Here is a 20,821-nt window from a genome sequence, read left to right as displayed (position 1 = left end):
CTTGAGAAAGTAGACAATACACTTTCTTAAAAAAATGTATTATTGTTATGGTTTGACAGAACATGAGAAGGCACTTCAAATTATTTGAAGTTCATGTTGCCATACAATAGCTCAAAGATGTGTCCTGAAAATAGCATCTGGTATGTATTTTGTATTTTACCTTGTAGTTATGATCATGAAAGTACTTAAGTAAGACTATCACAGTTAGTGCTATATTTAGGTAAATTATTTAGGAATCAATTGTGTAACTGCCCTCCAAAGAGATGTGAGTAAAAACTAAAATATTATTCAATAATTATAAAAAATTATAATTTCAAATTAAATGTATAAGTAATGCGTCAGCGTAGGAACATCGTGACTGATCTCCACCTTAAACACCACGCTAACTCACTTAAGGGGCATTAAAAATACAAAACGTATGTATGAACACGAAAAACACAAACACTGCCCGGGGGTGACGAAAGCTTTAAAACATTCGCATTTTAAATTCCTCATGTCCTTTGCTCATCGTTTAGGGGGAGGCGGCGGTTTCACGTGATGGGATTTTGCCGGAATTACTTCGCTACCGGCTTCCGGGAAGAGTTTCCGTCCGTCCGGCTCTGCGGACTCAAGGAGAGAAAGGTAACGTGACGCTCTTATACCTAATTTCTTTATTAAAACACGTTATTTCAAAGACAAGTGTCAATTCGCCTTCGCCCTTTATCTCTTAAATTACTTTTATCTGAGGTTACTCGGAACTCTGGTGACTTTATTTAGCGGTTTCTTCTGTCTGGGTCCTGCTGTGTTTTCAGGGATTAGCTAGCAAGCCGCTGTTAGCATTCCTAGCTGAGGCGACGTGGGTGTTCTTTCTTTACGTTAGCTCGCTAGGCTAACAGGCAAACGTTACGACAGATAGCCCAAGTAGCCCTTAACGTAAAGTGTCTTGAGGTGAATCTTATATATTGGGTATGGTGTTTTGTTTGATAAACAATAAATGTTGTGTCGCCTCATAGTATTGCTGTTTTCGACGTGTTTGTGTAAGGTATGATAGCGATTCAACCGTTAGCTCTCTAGCTACACAGGTTAGGCTAGGTTGGTAGCTCTGGGTGAAACCAGTCGGTGTGTGTCTCCATGCCGGTTTTGTCCCTGATACCGGACTCCTCTACGAAACTGGTAGGTTATGCGTGCCCACTGTTTGTATCCCGACATTGTGTTAAGCGTCTGTTGTTATTCTAAGGAGGTCGACAGCTTTATATGCGATCTGATCCTGATTTTGTGTGAATGTTCGTTTAATCTCATTTCGATCTGAAAGCATTAGTGTTACAGATCCTGCTTGTACATGCACAACTGACACAGTTAAATACGTGCAACTGCGTTTATTAGACTGGAAAGCGTATTTACAAGCTTTGTAAATGAAATCTAAAGCTGCCAAATAGGTGGAGATGGGCTGATAGGAGTGTTGTTTTGAACCCGGGAGACACCCTCTTTATGGCCCTCGCTGAGTGTCAGTTGGGGTAAACAGATCGCTCAGCTGTTACTCTGCAAGGTAACGATGTTTGATCATACTTGGGAGTCGATGATTTATCGGAGCCAAGCTGCTGGCAAACGGGCATCATGTGCAGACGTGGGCTGACACGTGTAATGTCGGTGAGATGCTAATGATTTGCTGCGTAAGGAAACGGGAGGTGTCTGACTCAGTAATAATTGTCACGAAACGCTGTGTATTCGGTGCCGATGTGTGTGTTTTTACACATTTGGGTGGATGTCACGGTCGGTATCAGGTGAGGTGTGGCTGGCGTGAAGCCGGTAGCTGGGGGTATGCATCGCGCCAATAGGAGCGTAAACCACGTGGTGAATCCAGATCGGGCCTAGGGTACAGTTAGCTAAAGCGGCTAACGGCACAAACACAGCGTTCTTCGCCTCCGAAATTTGCGGCGGGATTCGGCCAGATCTCGCGTTTTACGGGAGATCTGCGTGTATATTGTGATCAGATCAAAGTAGCTGTGCCGTTAGCGATTTGTTGTATGCGCGAATACACACAGAGACAGACACGCCCCTGTGCCAGAGCGGAACGCCTCACACATACAGTTGAAGCTGATGAAATACCGGCGTTTTACAAATAGCTAGTTAGCGATGCAACTGCGCTGATATTTGGCTTTGATTATCCCATTTAAAGACAAATACTCTTGTTTATGTTTGGGCCTTTTGGTGAAAGCTGACAGGCACGGTGCAGATATTAATAAGGGTCATTAATGCAGGTCAGATATGTCATGCTTACACCATGTTCTGTGTGTCTACAAGCTCTCACCCTGGTTTGTTCCCTGTCATTCTTTCATCACTGACATGCTTTGTACGCATGAATGGAAGTTATTATTGCAGAAGTGCAGCCGGAGGTCAGGCGACTAAATGATCTGAGTGGAGCTACCACAGTTTGAATGACATAAGGACACTGCCCAGCTTCCTGTTGCAAAACTTGAAAGCCAAGTGTCCTGGCATGCGAGGGGTTTGGCAGAGTGTGAGCCAAACAGAGGGGCGTAGGGAGAGAACAGGCTGTACTGGTGCGATACTGTTGCTGGAAGTCAACTTTCGTTTGTCCTGCGGTTGCGACGTGCATCTGGCAGAAGCGGCCCTTTATTGTTTGGAGTACAGAGGTGCAGTCGTGCTCCACGCTACTCAAATATCTGGACAGTGTGGTCTTGTGTTTTGTTTGTGTTGGCCGACGGGGTGTGACTTCAGGTCGTCGCCCTGTTGGGATTAGTGTTTAGATTTGTTTAGTTTGTGTTTATCTTTACAGACACGCCTCAACAGCTTGCATAGTTGTCTGTTACACGTTTTTTTTGGGTGCCTGCAGTGAATTTGCATACAGGCCTAATGAGTAGATTACACTTTGGTTCATATCCACAAACATCAAGCAATCCACCATCTTAAGACGACAGAATGTTTTCTCTGGTGCTTTGTGGCTTGTGGTTTTTATCAGAGACTGTACACATTGATTTTGCGATGATGTTTGAAATTCTATGTTTCCACAGTTGTGTCAGCGGTCTGCACTTGAACCTTTCCTGTCACTATGTTACTGGTTCAGTTCCTCTCAGCAAGAACATTCTGGTTTTGATTAGTGTTGTAATGATAATGAGAGAAACAGTGCAGCTGCTGTGATGAAGTGTAGAACAGTATAATACGCCCTTTATAAGGGAGCATATGTAGCACAGCATCTGCACAGTATCTTGGAATCAGCAGTGGACCGTAAAGGCTGCTCTCGCATTAACCCTCGTTCGGTTCAATTGAATCAAACCCCGGTGCATTTGACCTGAAAGTTTGGTACGTCTTTGTGTGTTTGAATGAGTGAAAACACAAGTCGAACTCATGTACGCACCAAACGAAGCGCACAAAGTCTGAATTAAAAAGGTGATCTCAGTTGGGAACACACACACAGGTTCGGGGTCAGTTCAGTCAAAGCTCGACGGCAATGGGAGCCATATATAGTACAGGAAGAGGAAAGCTTCTGTGACATTGGGTTTTGTGACTAACTCAGGTGAAGTGAGGATTTGACCGCCACCCTCTCTGCGTCTGATTTCTTACACCTCTTTATTTGATCCACAACAGGATCTATGTGTCTAATCAGCTATGTGTGGGCCCTTGTGTTTATACATTTATACAACCTACTCGAATGCCTTTTTTTTTACATTACAAAGATCGAATATTACAGTGGCAGCCTTTTGGAGTCAAGGATTATGTTGTAGTTGTACAGGGCTCAGTGGATTTGATTGGTTTGTGTACAGACAGAATGCGTAGCGCCCCACTCGTCGGGAGTCAGTAGGGATATTTACCAAAGTGCAGTCCCCCCCTCCCCCACACCCCTCCTTAGCAGGTCATGGGAGTACATGTGGGGGATTATGCAACAGTCGAAGGTGTACGTTTCACCAGTGGTGGTGCCGGTGGCCGTGCCTGCTCAAATGACCGGCTTGTGTGGGGAAGGGGGTGGGTGGGGCTGTCTTTCTGATAACTGTCCCAAACACACGTTCCCATTAAAGTAAGGGCCCCTGGGATACCATTCTCTTCCAGCTCTGCCTTGCTGTTCATAGCGTAGTTGAACCTTCCCAGGAGGTTTCACAGGTTTTGCTGTGACATGATATTTTCTTCCTGTCTGGAAAGTGGTCTTTGGAGGCCAACGCCACAAAAACGCCACACCACGCAACCAAAGCGCACTTTGATGCGGAGTTGATTAAGGAAATTGGTTTATTGGAAACTCCAGTGAAGTAGCCACATCACTGTAATCACAGATATCTTAACCCACTGTTTACTTTTTATTTTTGTTTTATGCAGCTCCTATGTCTTGGTCTATCTGCTTTACCACGTTATACTTGCTAGAAGACCTTGCCAATAGGCATTGCGACCTGTCTGCCCCTTGCTCTCACCTTACTGATGCCTGGCCCTCTTTGGCTCGTCATCTGGTCCAACAGTGAATGACCATTGTAAGACTCAGCTTGGGCTTCTGTTGCATCCGCTCCATGGATGGTGTACCAACTATCTAGAACTTAAAGAGCTCTCTACAGTCCATTTCAGTCATCAGCGTGGTGGGCAGTGACCGGCTTTTACCGCAGCCACAGAGGGGTGAATTACTGCCCAATGTAAGATTCACCGAGAGTCTCAGTTATAAAGCAGTATTGCGACGCCATCTTTGATTCATTGAATTGTCAAGAATGGACATAGACCTTGGCCTACGCGTCATTTAGGCTATAAGATATTTGGATAGTTCTCTGAAACACCTTTGAGATTTCAGATTTCATCGTCTTCCCCAGCGTGCCGAGTAACCCCTGTAAAGCAGTATAGATCCAGAGGCTGTCAACTCGGACATCTCATCCCAGAGCCCGGCTTGTCCATCACTTTCTCTTACTTCATACTTTCCATCAGTGAATGAGACTTTGAACTTCTCCCTGACCCCCCACCCTGTACAGTATTTCCTTAGCATGGCTTTTACTGCTGCCACTCCTTAAGCTCCAAGTCTCCGGCTGGTTAAGCCTGCCATCAATGTCAGTCAATGTAGGAAGACGGGGTTTTCACCTGCCTGTAGGGGAAAGGCACGAGGTCAATTGATATGCTTCTTGTTTTTGTCTTTGTAGTTGGGTAAGTTGCAGTTGCTGGATTTTCTGCAGTGATTTCCTCCTCTTAAAACCCTGATTCATCATGACTCAGGCGTTTTGCTGTGTGTGTGTGTGTGTGTGTGTGTGTGTGTGTGTGTGTGTGTGTGTGTGTGTGTGTGTGTGTGTGTGTGTGTGTGTGTGTGTGTGTGTGTGTGTGTGTGTGTGTGTGTGTGTGTGTGTGTGTGTGTGTGTGTGTGTGTGTCCAAGTCCAAAGTAATGTAGTCTTATGCTATAAATATCAACTCAGACACTATTTTTTCAGGGACCATATATACCCAAGAAGATTATCACCTTGGAATTGGACAAATTGACAAATGAGCCTGGGGCGGCTGTATCGAGTAAAAATAATAACTTCTTTTCACTCATCCTGTCAAAAGCCACATTACCAGATCTCTAGTCATAGTCAAAATAAGTGTGATGAGGCTCAGCTTTCACGTGTCCCAAGTTGTCCTCATCCGACAACCACAAGCAGCTTTACCTCATATTTCTCAATTTTTACCACATAAATGTGACAAAAATGCAAAGCCACCTGCACAAACCAGCAGCATTTAATTGAAGTGATTGGGAAGTGGTGCTGTGCCGGTGTTGATTGTTGATTTATTGGAAAAATTAAGACGCTGCCGGGAAAAATACAGGAAAGTACTACAGCAAAATCAGTGATTTTAATTATACACAAGGTTGAACTGGAGTGCCCCTGTTTTGAATTAGAGATGGGCAGTCATGATGATGTTTTTGTCCACTTTATTTACACTCTCAGCCATATTGTTAAATGCTCATCACAGCTGCAGGGACTTGTTGTTGATTCCCTAACGCTAGAAGACCATAGTGGCTGAATAGAACATGGGTGTGGGTGGTATAACCAGTGTAAGTTGTACATTATACAGACTTGATATGATATTGATCTGCCTATTGTCACCTCCATCCCTTCCTCCACCTCCTGTTAGTGTGTCTGAGACGCCCTTAACATTGTGTCTTTAATTGTGTATAATTGATGGAAATGTGTGTTTCTGTACCAACTAAAGGCGGCGTTCTACTGTCCTGTATGTGGGCGCGAGGGCCGTGACACTTGCGTGACGTGCCCTCACGCCCACACAGACGTGGACAGTATAACATCGGCTCAATTCCTTCAACATCTAAGTAACATTTTGGTAGCATTCTTTTGAAATGCACTTCTATCTGTACTGTTCACCGTCTTAACAAGTCCGTCTTTCTGTGTTCTAGGACAGAAATCTTCCGCCGTGTAACCACACTTAGGACCTAAAACAATTCATAAATGTAAGTATACTGATGAGCCATTATAATGAATGGAAAATATTATGTATATATTTTTATAGATGCTACAAAGAAAGAATCTACAACTTTCTCCACAGAGCATACTGTCTATGCCACGGCTCTGGTAGTGTTATTAGCTATAAAAATGTACATACAGTAATAGCACATGCTTTTCTAACATACATACAACTTACTATTTGTTATTGCGTACTACTATAAGTTATTATATGATATTATCCCCTTTGAGACTGCTTTTGTTGCACCTCACCCTGTACCCATACTAATTTGAAAAATGTTCCATCATTAGATTTGTTTCAGTGACACGCGTGTCTGTCGTCTTTCTTTAGATCTGTGCACTGGTCCACATCCGCCTCCCCATGCAGAACTCCATGAAATGAATAAAGCTCCACAGCCTATAACGGGACCCCCCTCCAACCCCCACCCGGCCCCCTCCCCCGGCCTCTCACAGGTAAAAGAAATCCTTCAATATCCGTAGGTCTTTTTCCGCGTGTGTTTTTTTTTTTTCCTCTATCCCACTCTTAAGGAAAACACCGCACAGGCTCTCTGGCTCTGCTGATGGTGAGAAGCACACTGCACCACCTGTACTTTGTAAGAGAGGAGCTGCAGCAGCCCTCAGAATGCAGACTGCAGGTCTTTCTTTGGGAGAACCTTCAGCAGAATGACACTACACTGGTTTTTTCAGGGCCCTATGAATAATTTTTCATCAAATTCCTTTTTATTTTTCACAGATTTCGTTTTGATCCAATTTAATCAGGAAAATCTGCAAATGAGTTCAGAAAACAATCAATGAATGGAATGAAACATTTTTCAATATATCAAGTGCTTCACTGTAGAACTTGACAGTAGAAATGAGAAAGAAGCATAATCACAACAATTTAATATGACCGTACATTATTTTCCTCAATTCAAATCCTGAAGCTATGAACAATAAGCTTCTGCTAAAGAATAAAGCTATTTCCACTCTAGGTGATGCTCTTTCATATGGATACTATTTATTAACGCTCTACATTTTCACATGTTTCTTCACTGGGAGAACACTGATTATATTATAACATCAATATTCATGTTTACACAGTTTGAGACTGCTTTACTACTAATTATTTTAATATGACCGTAACTGAGATGATTATAATATTTCACTCACTACACGTACACAGTTTTTAGAGCGTTCTAATTTTCAGTATCTGCTTCAACTTCCTACTTTCATTTTCCGGCATCTCGGTCGGCAGTGCTGTACAAGGAACAAATGGAGCTTCAGCACAAACACACACACACACAGTTCATGCGACAGGTTTCTTGTAGTTTGCACGGTTCCATCTCCTTGTTCTGAACTTGTGTTATTGATTTTTATGTGTTTATCGCGCATATTTTTCACATCCAGTCAGCAGTGTGGTGCCGAATTAATGATTTGTACAGCTCCTGGATTGTGAAATGGTTTGAAGTTGGAGGAGAATTTCTGCTGACAAGTCGAGTCGCTCCTTCACACTAAACCCGAACGTGAATGTTTGTACCTGACCTGAGCCTGACCTGTATTTTATGATGTCTGAATCTGACTCGAATGAATTCCTACAGGCATGTGACGCTCCAGTTCACTGCAGCGTTTAGCATCTGTACCCTCTGCGGCCTTTTTCCCCTTGAACCCCCCCCGCACTCCCCATTTGCTCTTCCATCGTCTCGCTCTTCTGCTGTTGATATCACATCCTGTCTCTTGCAGTCCTCATTCCCCCCTGGGCAACCCACCTCTGTTGTGTTTGCCACCCCACCTCCACAAATGAACCCTGCTCCACAGCCCCGACAGGTAGGCCCACCCACTTCTCACCCACCCCACTGCATAGCTGCACCCATACACAGGTGGACAATCCCCCTTCCAGAAAAAAAGATTCCTCCCACATATATCTGAGCTCATACATGGGCATTAATGAATTCCTCTTAACATTTTGCTTCATATATTTCTGCTTTCAATTGATTTATTATATTATTTATTATCTGTGCAGCACAGATAGTTTTGAGGTTCACAAAGACTGGAACCACAGTGATATTATTAACATATTGGAGATGCCATCCCACAATTCCAAAGCTGAGCTCAAATCTTTTAATAATGGTAGCCCAACAATGGTGGAAAAGAAGGTGTGGAGGTCTTTTCTCCTGGGTGACATCTCTCACTGTGCATGCTCGGTGCTATGACCACTCGATGTTCCTCGCTGAACTCTTCCCAAACGGATGATGTCCCGATATCTGAACTCCTGTGTGAATTTCTGAGAACGTCTGCATGTCTGTTTGCCGACCGCTCAACGGTTCAGCACCATTTCCAACTGACGTGTCAGCCTGAGCTTTGCACTCTACTACTGAACTGGCACTATTTATAACTTTTAATTATTCAGTAGGTAACATGTTCTTTACACTGTGGTTATTTATGGATTTGGCATTAACTGGCTTACGTTCCAACATTCCAATATAAGATATTTAGCCTTAAATGACCTTAGCTTACATATCCAGGGCAGTGGCCTCACAAAGTACATTTTTTGTTGTAAATTAGTTACCTACATAGTCAAAAGCTTCAGTGGAAATGAATCATCAACCTTACCTGAAACAGCTGTTCAACAATTGTTAAATGAGACATTAAATTAAATTAATTTTCTTTTCAGATAGTACTTAATTAATGGGGGGGGTGTCAAAATCAGCTTATCAATTGAAACTTTGTAAAAAAAAAAAAAAAAAAAAAAGATTTAACCTTTGCTGTATGTGTAAATTGGTATGTTATGCCGTGCTATTAAATATAATACAATCAGGTTTGTAGGGCTCAAGTGCAGAATTCAAATGAGCTTGGCTGTGGAAAGGAGAGCATGTATCTGGTGCTTTTGTCTTTAACCTCTGACCTGTCTGCCTCTCCCCCTCTAGTTTGCCCCAGGGCCCCGACCTATACACCAACAGGTACTAACACCCCAAATGACTAACGTTAGTGTGCTTGGGGAGGGTTTTACTAACCGAGGGCTTACTTGTAGTATGTGCTGGAATGTTCAAGGCATATGATGGATAAATGGCTTTGCTAGAATGAATGTGTAAACAATCTCCTGTGTTAGACCTGTGTTAAAGTGCGGTGATATTGACTAGATCAGTCGCCGCTTAATACTTTCTCATTAATCATGTGAAGCTACGATGGAATGACTAAAGATTTTCCACAAAAGTTTGAACTACAGCTAGAAAAGTACTTAATCTTAAATGATGAATTGTAATGTAGCGTCGATGTATATCACTCGGCTCACAACAATGTTTTTCCATTGTAAAATATCAATTTTCCATCAATACACGTGTGTGTGTGTATATATGTGTATATATATATATATATATTTAAGTTTATAATCTTACAAAGAATGACTAGATATTCACCAATGCAGTTTCTCAGAACCATGTCACATAAACAGACAGTACAATTATCTACCCATTGAAATTTAGTTAGGGATAATGCAAGCTCATTTTGTAAACACCACTACGTTAAAATCAGCAAATGCTTGCTCTTGAGTGACGCACCAAAATTGTGTTATTGCAAAATGTGGTCCAATATGTTCATGTTATAATCAGATTCAGCAAAAGTGAAATTATAAATTCAGTCCCAGTTCCTCAAAATACATTATTAATGTAATTTGATCCAAAATGTAGACAAATCACATTTCAGAGTAATGATAGACATATTTTGTTCACGATTCTGCTTATTCTCTGCATGCTGCTTGGCTCAGTTTTTCTCGGTGCTTTGCTCTAACTGACTCTGTTGCTCTGTTTCTCAATTCTTTCTCCTCCCAACACTCCTCTTCCTCCCATTCGATGTTTTCCTGTGTGTGTGTGTGTGTGTGTGCGCGTGTGTGTGATCTGTGTTTGTGCTGCTGAAGGGAAGCTTCAGGTCACTACAGGTAACTCAATTTCCTCTTTCATCCAGTTTTCCCGTCATTTTTTTCCTTCTCTCTTCGTGTTGAGAAGTGCGTATGCGTGTCTTCAATATTGGCAGGGTTGTGCTTTGTTGGCCTGGTGTCATTTTCCTTGCTATGGCATTTTGCTGCCACGCCAGCAGCAGAATCTCAATGAGGAGGCTCTGAATGAACCAGCACTCACTGCTTTATCTCTTCTGGCAGCAAGGGTCAATATGCTTCCAGTTGGAGTCTTGCCAGAAAATCGTGGACAAAGTACTTAATTAGTAGCTAGTCTGGACAAACTAAACTCCTGTGACCCAAGAGATTAAAACACACAAAGACACAGGAGGCATTTGAATAAATAATGATTTATAAATATTTCCAATGTTTGAGATAAGTGGTTTCTTCTTCCCTAATTTGTCTCTTCCTCCTTTTCTATTCACCCCATTTCCCATCCAATTCCCCAATACACACTTTGTCTCTCTCTCTCTACCATTGTCCTCTCCCCTCTCCATCTCCGTCTTCCCTTGGTTTTCCATTGTCTGTCACAACCTTCCTCCCCCGTCTTCCGCACTTCTCCCTTATTCCCCTCCTCCAGCCCTACTACACCAACAGGGGCAGCCTGCCTCCGAGCAGCGGACCTCGTGGTGTCCCCCCCACCAGTGCCCCTCGGTCGGTGACACCCACCCATGTCTACCAGCCAGGCCCCGGCTCCCAAATGATGATGATACCTCAGCAACAATTGCCCTTTCCCAGCTCACCACAAGGACCCTACTTCCTCCAAGGACAGGTAGTGGATAGAATAGCTATGGACTACGCACATATCGCTTTGTCTGAGTAGCAGATGTTAACGCGATGTGTAAATGTCCGCTCAGATGTGGGCCATCATAATAACTGCATGAGAAAATAACAGGACAGGAAGAGCAGGAAGTGAAATAAAGAGAATCGGGTCAGGACAGAGCTCCGCTGGTAACAACACCCGTACCTGTGTATGTGCCTATGAGAGACGACTCATTCTTGGACGGATTCCAAAAGTTTCCAGGCTGCTGCTGTTTCTCCTGTTTCCTTTAGGCACTCTTTGTTACCCCTGCCATGGAGTCATCTTAGGATACACGGCAGTTCTTCGCTTGAGCCGAAACGTGTTCAAGTCTGATAGATGTGTCTTCTCTGCATTTTGCACTGCCATGTGGTTACTGCTCTTCTTGTCTCTCCTTTGGCTTTTCCTTCAACCTCTGAAATTTACTTTCCATTAGGTCCAAGCCAACATTAATGTCTAAAAATGCGGCTGCATTTCACATTTATGTGTGTTTTCGCTGTCTTAATTGTAGTCATTTCTTGTTTAGGTTTTCAGAGCATATATGTTTAAAGAGTTAAAATGACAACTCATTCTAAATGATATTGTTTTTCTCTCCACTTACCTTTCTTCCCTTAGTACCGCTCAACAACCTACGTGGCTACACCCCAGCAATACCCAGTCCCAGGGGGCACCCCAGGCTTCTACCCAGGCACCAGCCCTGCTGAATATAGTACTTATGGTAAGAGGCTCTATGTGGGGGCCTCACCTGAGCCACACAAACGCACACAGAGACAAACACATGGCTTTTACAGACACACAATAACGTGTTTCCACCAGTCGGGTCAAAGGTTTCCTACCTTGCAATTTTACAAAGACTGCACTTTATTTAAGATTTACCCAAATCAGTCACGGTTCTTCACTCATCAAACAAGGTGGTAGTTGGCCTCAGTCAACTGATTTGCAGGCTTATTTGTTGGCAAAGAATAGTACATCAGAATCTACCCCATTGTTGTTAACCTTTCAACTCAACTCAAACGCCGCCTTGTATGTAATGTTAGAAATAAGACACCCAAGTCTTCTACTAATTCAGCCAATTCCCTCTAGTGCACACCCCCTAGGCGTCTTTGCAAACCTTCCAGTTATTATTGCTTTCCACTTGATGACAATATTGAAGCCTCAATACTCAGCCACTAGTTGCTCTACCATCAGTAGCCCCCATAGATCACAATGCTCTGCATGTAGGAAGTCGCTGGACGCCGTGGTCAAGTCAGGTTGAGGTAAAGAGAGTGCACCAGAAAAATGAACTACAAGTCATCATAGAAAAAATGTATTATAGAATTGATTTAAAAATAGATTACAGGTTTGTAACTATGCAAGAGTATTTTAGTAACACATGGGCATTTTGAATTTGGATTTTGTGTTATTTCATGTATTGTCACACCCCCTAGAGCTTGACATGTGTCAGTACACTATAAGGTTGGATGTCTTGAAAGTAAACTTGCTGACCTGCCATGAGTCGGAGCCATGTGTTGGCTTTGTTTAAACTGTCTTATCACCAACCAAATGCAGAGTTTTGGTAGGGCTTGTGCCATTTGCACGATCTTTGCTGTATAATCTGCCTGGTACTAGAACAGTGTTTGTTAGCAAACAGTCCGCCGTTGGGCTTCACTTTTTATTTTGTTGGAATGTCATGCACTTCAATGTGTCCAGGGCCTACAAGTTGTCAACTCTTTTAAAGTCTGGGACTCGTCAGGGTGTATTTTCTTCATGTAACGTAGCCACCAAACAGAGACTACAAGGGAATTCAGCCTATGTTATCTGATCGTCTAAAGTAATTGCACGTTGTTGTTTTGCGTTTACATTTTCACATCAACATTTCTTATGTGGTTGCTGGCAGCATCGTGAACTGATCTCATGAAGCGAGCTATATGCTGGGAAACGTTGGGCAAACTGATCTTTAAGGTGAAAACTGGCTTCATATGAGCCATGAAATGCTCATTCCAGCTCCAATCTAAATTGTCTGGTCTGTTGTTTTTACAGTTTGATCAAGTTTTTATCTGCAAAATGATTACTACCACCACAGCTGGTAGCACAAGACGGCTTTGGAGTAGATCCTTTTTCTTTCTTCTTTTTTTTCACTCATGTTTGACTCACTATAATTTTATAATTTGTCATTTTGCCAAATCACATGGCTTGTCATGACAAACTGGTCATAGGACGTAAAGACGTGGCCCTCAGCTTCCGGCAATGATTCTGTCCAACCAAATATGTCATTCGGGCTTCACTACCATATATGTATGTTCCTGAAGGGCAAAGCTCAGTTCCAGTCATAGTGGCATGAAATGGGGTTCAGCTGTGTTTCTGGAAATTGGGCAAGTTTACATTGAAGCAATAGTGGAATAACATGTCCGAACAGACCGCTCCAGGCCTCTAAGTGGCGCAATCTTGCTAACCACCTGAGTCCTTTCTGTTAGGTAAACACACACACACACACACACACACACACACACACGGCCTCTGGTGTGCTGACGGAGTATTTTGAGAGGATATGTTAACCCCCCCTCCCACACTGCAAGTCCCCACCTCACACAGTATGCACACACTCCACCCTCTGTGTCGTAGGCTCCGGCCACTTTAAAAGATTACAGTTCACTTGTTGAGCGTGAAAAAACAGGGGAGTCTGCGGGACAACTCGCAGCCTGTCCCAGCAGCATAACCTGATAGCTTTCCTGTCGGTGCATTCATAGCGGGAGAGGGAAAAGGGAGGGAGGGGGAAAAAAGTGAAAGGGAGTTGAGGAATTAGGAAGGTCAGAGGGAGGAGCCAAATGCAGACACGCTGGAGGAAAGGAAGGCTGAGCATTAAAAGAAGTCTTTCTGAGAGGGCACCTGTAGAGAGGACAGGAAAGATTAAGAGGGGGTTTGAAGAGAAACCCCCTCTCCCTTTTCAGTCTGTACGCAGTTGTGCGGGGAGATATTCGGCATGGGGAATCGTGTGTCTCAAGAGCAGGAGGATTCTGAGGGTAGGTGTCGTCCAGACAGAGTCTCTTTGTGACCCCCTCTAAATGCTCTTTCCATCTCCTCCTCTTTGATTTGTATCTGAAGCCTCTTACTTACAGGATTGGGATGCTGCCCAAGAAAGGTCTTATTCTGTCTTCTGGTGTTCTGCTTTGAAGCATGCTCCCCTTTTCCCTCTCTGTCCTTCTCTCTTCTTTCTTCCCTCCCTTCCCTCTCCCCAGTCGGTGTGGGTTTTTGACTATATTTAGGCTGTGCTGCTCCTAGTCAACAATGCAGACTCAGTAATGCCAGTTAGACTGAAATGCATGCAGAGGGGAAGAGAGGCAGAGGGAGAGCTAACCACCACCAGGCTGAAAGGGAGGCCTCTTCAATTTGAGGATTTTTTACCCCAGTCTTTCTTTGCATCAGAGAGACAAAGGAAGTGAGTTTGTTAAGTGGTTGTTACTGGTTCTGAACTGTAGCCGGGCCGGTGAAAAGGCCAGTTTATATTAGTAAAGACCTGGATGTCTTGTTGGCATTATTGACTGGGGAGAGTAATAGAGGTTTTTTGAACTTGTGGAAGAATTCCCCTTTTTTGGAGCAAGCGGCCGACAGCAGAGCTGCCAGTGTGGTTGCCTCGTTTAAAAACTAAATAACCACAAATAAAGGTGCAGTCTGATCAAATATGTAGTTGGATACACCGTGAAGTGAGATTTAGAGATACTACAAATACATGTCAGTATAACACAAAAATATATTTGTGCAAAACACACGAGCGTGATGAAATGCAGGTTTACTGCAGATGGCACACAGTCTGTACGTTTACATGCACTCAATATTTGTTCTTACTGCATTTAAATGGAGAAATGCCATTAAGCCATATACTTGGAAGGAATCAATCCGACTCTCCATGATGCGTATAAACAAGTCATTGCAAATCTCAGGAAAGGCATGCAGAGGTGTTGTCTTCCGATTAAGATTTACATACCTGAATAAATGTATTTTCCATCTCATAATCAAGGTCTGTCACTCAAAGCAGGGCTGGTGCGGGCAGACGTGACGCTTTATTGCCTTAGTAAACTGGGTGAGACTGGTTCTCTCTGGGTCGAAAACATGTCCATGAGACTGCGGACATCCGTACATACGCCCACAGTGGGGAAGGCCCAGTATTAGTACTAGTGTTTGGAGTTTGAACTTGTACGATTTGTTGATATAATTATATATCATTTCGGGAATTAGAGCTAAAGGCCTGGTAAAAAAATACATGAAACAGTTGGTCTGAAACTATATTACAACCTTCAAACACAAATGAAGGGCAATAAAGTGAGATGAACATTGTTAAGTGGTTGGCATCGTTTGATGACTTGGTCGCAAGTCTTGAAGTTTGTTTTTTGTTGTCTTGTTTGTTTTACTGATATTTGGTGTTAAGTTGAAATAGTATAAGTTGAGATGTTTGACATTATATAATCACCTAATTGCTGGTGTATTGTTTTCCATTTCACATTTCAACTCAAACTAGTCTTGTTCATGTTGGACTTCTCGGACTCTGTCTTTCACGGTCATTACATTGTGTCAATTCTCCTTTTCTCTCTTTTGTAAATGTATGCCCAACCTACCTGGCAGTAAGAAACTTAGAACTTAAAAAAGGCACATTATCACTTGACAGTACACATGGAACACCACTGCAGCTTTAAAGTAGCCTAACAGGAGATTCAGAGCATTAGCGATGCGGGCTGTTACATGTCGTAAACAAAAGCTGGGTGCTGTTTATAGTAAATGTGTGTATGTGTCTTATCGCATTGCCTATGCACAATAGGGTGATGTGTTAGTGCCGGGTTATGGCTGTAGGATTAAGTCAGTATGTGTTGGTTTACATTCTCCTCTCTGTTTAATCCACAGCAGGGGCCTACTACCCAGCCCAGCCTCAGTTCACCCAGTCGGTGCAGGCAGCACCCGTCATTATGAACTCCGCCCCCCAACAGCAGCAACCGGCACCTCAACCTCCCCAACACATCCCCACCAAACGGGAACGCAAACAGGTACAGTAGTCTACAACGACGAACCTACTCCACTTAACTGATATTTATGACTGATAGTTATTCGTAGCTAAATTACACAATAAATGAATAACAAATAAACATTTCTAAACGGAGCCACCACTAAACCTTTTTTTTTTAACTTGCTTCACTTTTGTCTCTTTTTTTTGGTCAAAGACTGGCTTATCTTAAATCGTTATGGTACTTACAAAAAACAACAAAATTGGAGTTTTGCGCTAATAGCATAACGATTTGGATTCAGAAACTTGGAGTGCATTTATAGATTTACATTTAAATCTAGACCTAGACGTGATTAGATCCATTGAGCATCTGCAATGGTTGGAGAATGTCTTCGACATCGAGCCTCGTGTTGGAAAATTGTGTTAAGTGCAAACCTCTTTGGACAAAAATCAACCACACCTCGTGTGTGCATCTGTTCGCTATTGAAATTTAAATATTGACCCCCAAATAAAGGGAATGTATGCTGCGTGTGCAATGGGGTACAGGTAGGCAGTTTTCATCAAACAGTGAAATTATTGAATAAAAGAAGATAAACTAATGTGATTGATAGTTATATTTGTGAATTATTTTCCACGATGACAAAATTTCCATTGATTGAAAATCAATTGCAGAAATTTCCAGAGATATATCTTTTAGGCGCTAGGGTGAGCTCTTGATCCCTTTCAGTGGTCCATGTTCCACAGTTTTAGAACCACGAGTTGAATTATTATCAAATTGCAAAATGAAGATAAACTGGTAAAATGGCCTCTATGGGTTGCTGTGATGACGGCTAACTGATCATGAACTAAACAAAAGTTTCAGGATTAATGGAACTTGACCAAAGTATGAAACAAATACCCGACATTCCAAGAGTGCAACATTTTTGTGTGAAAGTAGGTCAGGCATGAAACATGAGTGTATTGGGGTTTTTAGTCCAGGAGTCTTCAGTCACATAATCATAGAGAGATGTCGCAATCTCTCTGCAGCTGATTCCAGAGACTTTCTGGACTCTGGATATGAATTTCACTTCACTGGTTGAAATAGATAGTCGTGAACCCGATCTTAACACGCTGTGATGTAAGCCTTAGCCGCTGTAGCACATATTGCCCACTTCTGGCACTGGTGTTTCCTCGAGCCTCTAAAATGGCCCTTGGCTGGAATGCGGTTGCTGTCTGTGACCTGATTCGTGCAGGGGCTGTCTTCGTTTTCACTCTCTGTGCTCTCCAACTGTCCGTGTTCTTGATTTTCACGAAGAAACTGCCAGTTTACAGCCACATATTTGCATACTTGGTTTTTGGGAGTGTGTAGGACTCAGCTCTTGTTCTTTTGCCACAACATATGATGTCTTGTTCCCTCTTGGGGAGTTTGACTGCTTATCAGTGACTGTGGTTGCATGTGGTGGACTTTGGCTCCATTCCCATAGGTCCCGACAAGTGCCATAACACTGACTTCAAGGTCTATGTGCACTTGTTGTATCTTGTCATACGTGCACACCCCATTGAGAAGTAAAGACGATTAAACTATAGAAGGGACACATAACCATGTCGGGGTAATATTAGCACTGTAGCCACAAGAGCATTTGGACATCAAAGTCTTGCGTTCTAGGTTTTTCTGAACTAATGTATTTGGCAGGAAGGGACTTGGAGTTGTGGTAAGAACCTTTAAGTTCTGATACAGTTGAGTCTTTCGGGCCGGGTTATGATGATCCGGTATATAGTATATGGCGTGACTGTCGGTTGCTATCCCATTTGACATTTCAAACAAACTTAAAGCGCTTTTGCTCAGAAATGGTGAATGGATAGTTACTTTTTTTCACCCGTGGTCTGATTTCACAATAGATGCTTTCAAATGAACAGCTTGAGTACATACGATGCCATGCTTACTCATATTAATCTGAAAACCTGTTGGACCTATTCCAGCAGCTATGGGTTAATCACGTATGTAGGTTACTCAACATAAACCCTCTGCACCGAGCCCTCTCCGGTTGTTTGGTCACTTTATAGATCGCTTCATGTATGGTTCAGAACTAGCTCAGCTCGGTTCATGTCCAGGCCACAAGCTAAGCAGTCCAGATTTGTGTCCGATCGCACAGACAGAAGTTGTGCTACAATTATAGTTCAATCAGACTGTACGCTGCGATACTGACACTATTGTAGTTGTACTTAAGTGAAAATGTACATTAGATTCTCGCTCTATACATGTTGGAATACTGAAAAACCTAAATTAATGAACTATTTTTGCTGGCAGAGGCTTTTCCTGCATGTAGGAGTTATGCTTCTGCAGAAGAAGAGTTATATAACCGTCTTCATCTACCCATTTTGTGCCCTCTGTGTTCTCAGTGACTTGCAAAAGCCAGAGCTTCACAAATTGGCTTTTTTTCCCCTCTCCTCCGCGACCCCCCTCCTCGATTCTCGCCGTATGTCAGATAGAAAAGCCAGAGAGGAAGGGAAGTGGAGGGGAGGGGGGGGTGAAGGACATGTCAGCACATAGCGTTTCAGCTCCACGTGGCCACTCGTCTCCTCCCCCTTCTGAGCCGGAAGGGCTATCCGACTGTCATCCCTCCTTTTCCTTTGCCGCTGTGGCAACCCCCTCTCTCTCCCCCCCCCATCCCCCCCCTTCTCTGGTCACAGAAGGGGTGAGCCTGCTGACTTGAGTGTGAGTGCTGGATGACAGAGCAGTGCAGGGAGAGAATGAGGGAAAGGGGGAGTTTCTTGTGTTCGCTGCAGCTCATTTGATAACATTGGGGCATTTTTTTTTTTCACTTGCAAAACCCTCCCTCACTTGCTGGCCCCTTTAACTGTCTGTTAGTCTGTGTGGGCGGGGGTGCACATTCCAATGCCATAGCTTTACAAGGCCGTTTGCGCTGTCTTTTTTCTTTTTTTTTTTCCTCTCTCTCTCTCTCTCTCTCTCTCTCTCTCCCTGTTCACTGCTTCAGTGCGAAAGGGGTGATAGAAGTTAGTAGCTAGCTTGCTGACAGCCAGGTCCCTGCCCTTTACTACCGGGCACATATCTCAGACTGGATGTGCGCGAGTTATAGCGAGGAAAAACTACACTCCGTTACTTCCTCCCTCTGTTCGGCACTGCGCAGTTGAAAGACAGGCCCGGGCCGACCAGGAGGAGGCTGCTGGGCTGACAGCACTACTCCAGCCCCAGGATGAGGTAGGCCTGACAGGGTTTCCAGCGTTGTGAGAAAGATTGCTTACTGACAGATTGCACCAGGGTACAGGTCAGTGGCAAAGCAACAGCGTTGTGGGTCGTAAACACAAAATAGACAGGGGAGCAGCAGGGCAGCAACAAGAGAGCAGCAGTGTCGGGCCAGCATAGTGTTAAACTTTGACAGATTGATCCTTGTCTCGTGGCAGCGCTTGTCACTTTATTTAGTAACATTCTGGCTTATACCGGTTTCATCACAGCTCTGCCTTCCCTGCTGAGTATGAGAGGAGAGCCAGAGAGATCCTGAAAAGAAAGAATAGAAAACATGTGGTTGCTATTTATGGGCACTCCTTGCGAGTATGTGATTGGATTTTCACTGTTTTCCCCTCCTAGCCATTAGCAGAGCCGAGTTGTCTGTCTTCACTAAAAAGCTGCGAGTGGAGTCAGATCGTGCTTTCAGTTTGAACTCGTGAGGCATTTTTTCCCCCCACAGCGGAATCATTCGGTTACTTTGTGTTACATTTAATACCTCGACTCGAGCTCGGTCAAACGGTTTGAGCGGTGACTAAGAGGCCGATGCGTGCTCAGTTATGCAGCCAGTGTATTTTCGTGTCAGCTAATGTTTGGATTTGCTGTGCCTCCATGTTCAGAATGTGAGAAATGCAGCTTTGTAGCATTGAATGAGAAGCAGCTAGCTAAGCACTGCAAGAGGGTGGATGCAGAAAGGGCTGACCACCGAAAATGTTGCATTATGGGAGCTGTGCGATTCGGGCCTCCGATCACATTCTGGTTCTCCGATCACCCTGAAACTTTCTTTCTCTTTTTATATCATGTGTTTGTGTTACTTCTCAGGTGTTTTCCTCGAAGATGCAGATTGAAATTCTCTACACTCCCTCTTGTACATAATGTTTTACACCTGGTTGTGTTCTGTTCCCCCCTCTTCCTTACAGATCAGAATAAGAGATCCTAACCAAGGAGGCCGGGACATTACAGAGGAGATTATGGCAGGGGGCCGAAGTGGCTCTACTCCAACCCCACCACAGGTGAGCAAACCCAAAGCAGTGAGGGAGTGAGCACTGGCAAATTACTTCATATTTACATGTCGGTGAACAGATCAGTACCACTAGAAGTGTGGAAAGCAGGTTTAATCCATTTATTGAAGACATTTTTCAAAGTGTCCACATATTATAATTCTACTTGGATAACACAGGTTGTCGCTGGAAGTGTTTGAAGCCAACTGGGGGTGAATGGGGAAAGCTGGGGTTTTTGCTGCTCAAGAGGAAAATGACCTGGCTCAAAGTGGAATTGTGTGGCCTCTTCCCCAAGGCCATATCTCAGTTTGAACTTGTGCATGTGTTCCAACAGACTGCCATATCTGGATCAGAAAGCACAGGAGTGGCCCAGGCCAACGGTGAGAACGTCACAGCTGCTGCAGCACCGGCTGTGGTTCGACCAGGTAAGTGTCATGAGAACACATGGCCACGTGCTTGTCGGTGATATATCAGCCAGGGAACCTCCTTTAACCTT

General features: G+C 43.6%; 1 protein-coding gene across 6 annotated transcripts in view; it reads left to right on the top strand.

Moving 5' to 3' along the window:
• Positions 1–569: 569 nt before the first annotated feature.
• The window catches only part of LOC142993689 (eukaryotic translation initiation factor 4 gamma 1-like), a 31,123-nt gene continuing 10,871 nt past the window's right edge, over positions 570–20,821 (top strand). The window contains exons 1-10 of one of the 6 annotated variants that reach the window (XM_076144413.1): positions 570–621; positions 6,342–6,395; positions 6,740–6,861; positions 8,128–8,211; positions 9,312–9,344; positions 10,914–11,105; positions 11,748–11,850; positions 16,005–16,144; positions 20,245–20,337; positions 20,660–20,750. In XM_076144413.1, the coding sequence (XP_076000528.1) occupies positions 6,787–6,861; positions 8,128–8,211; positions 9,312–9,344; positions 10,914–11,105; positions 11,748–11,850; positions 16,005–16,144; positions 20,245–20,337; positions 20,660–20,750 (811 nt within the window). In that variant the 5' untranslated portion in view covers positions 570–621; positions 6,342–6,395; positions 6,740–6,786. Of the gene's footprint in view, positions 622–6,341; positions 6,396–6,739; positions 6,862–8,127; positions 8,212–9,311; positions 9,345–10,913; positions 11,106–11,747; positions 11,851–13,893; positions 14,132–16,004; positions 16,145–19,059; positions 19,301–20,244; positions 20,338–20,659; positions 20,751–20,821 lie in introns of those variants that run through there. The other 5 variants (XM_076144412.1, XM_076144414.1, XM_076144417.1 and 2 more) reach the window with 5 other exon arrangements.

The sequence above is a fragment of the Genypterus blacodes genome, unplaced genomic scaffold (genome assembly GCF_046128005.1).
Source record: "Genypterus blacodes isolate CSIRO-AG114 ecotype Tasmania unplaced genomic scaffold, CSIRO-AGI_Gbla_v1 ptg000003l_1, whole genome shotgun sequence".
Classification (NCBI taxonomy): Eukaryota; Metazoa; Chordata; class Actinopteri; order Ophidiiformes; family Ophidiidae; genus Genypterus; species Genypterus blacodes.
Note: the sequence above shows the minus strand (reverse complement) of the source record. Positions and strands in the feature narration are given on the sequence as shown.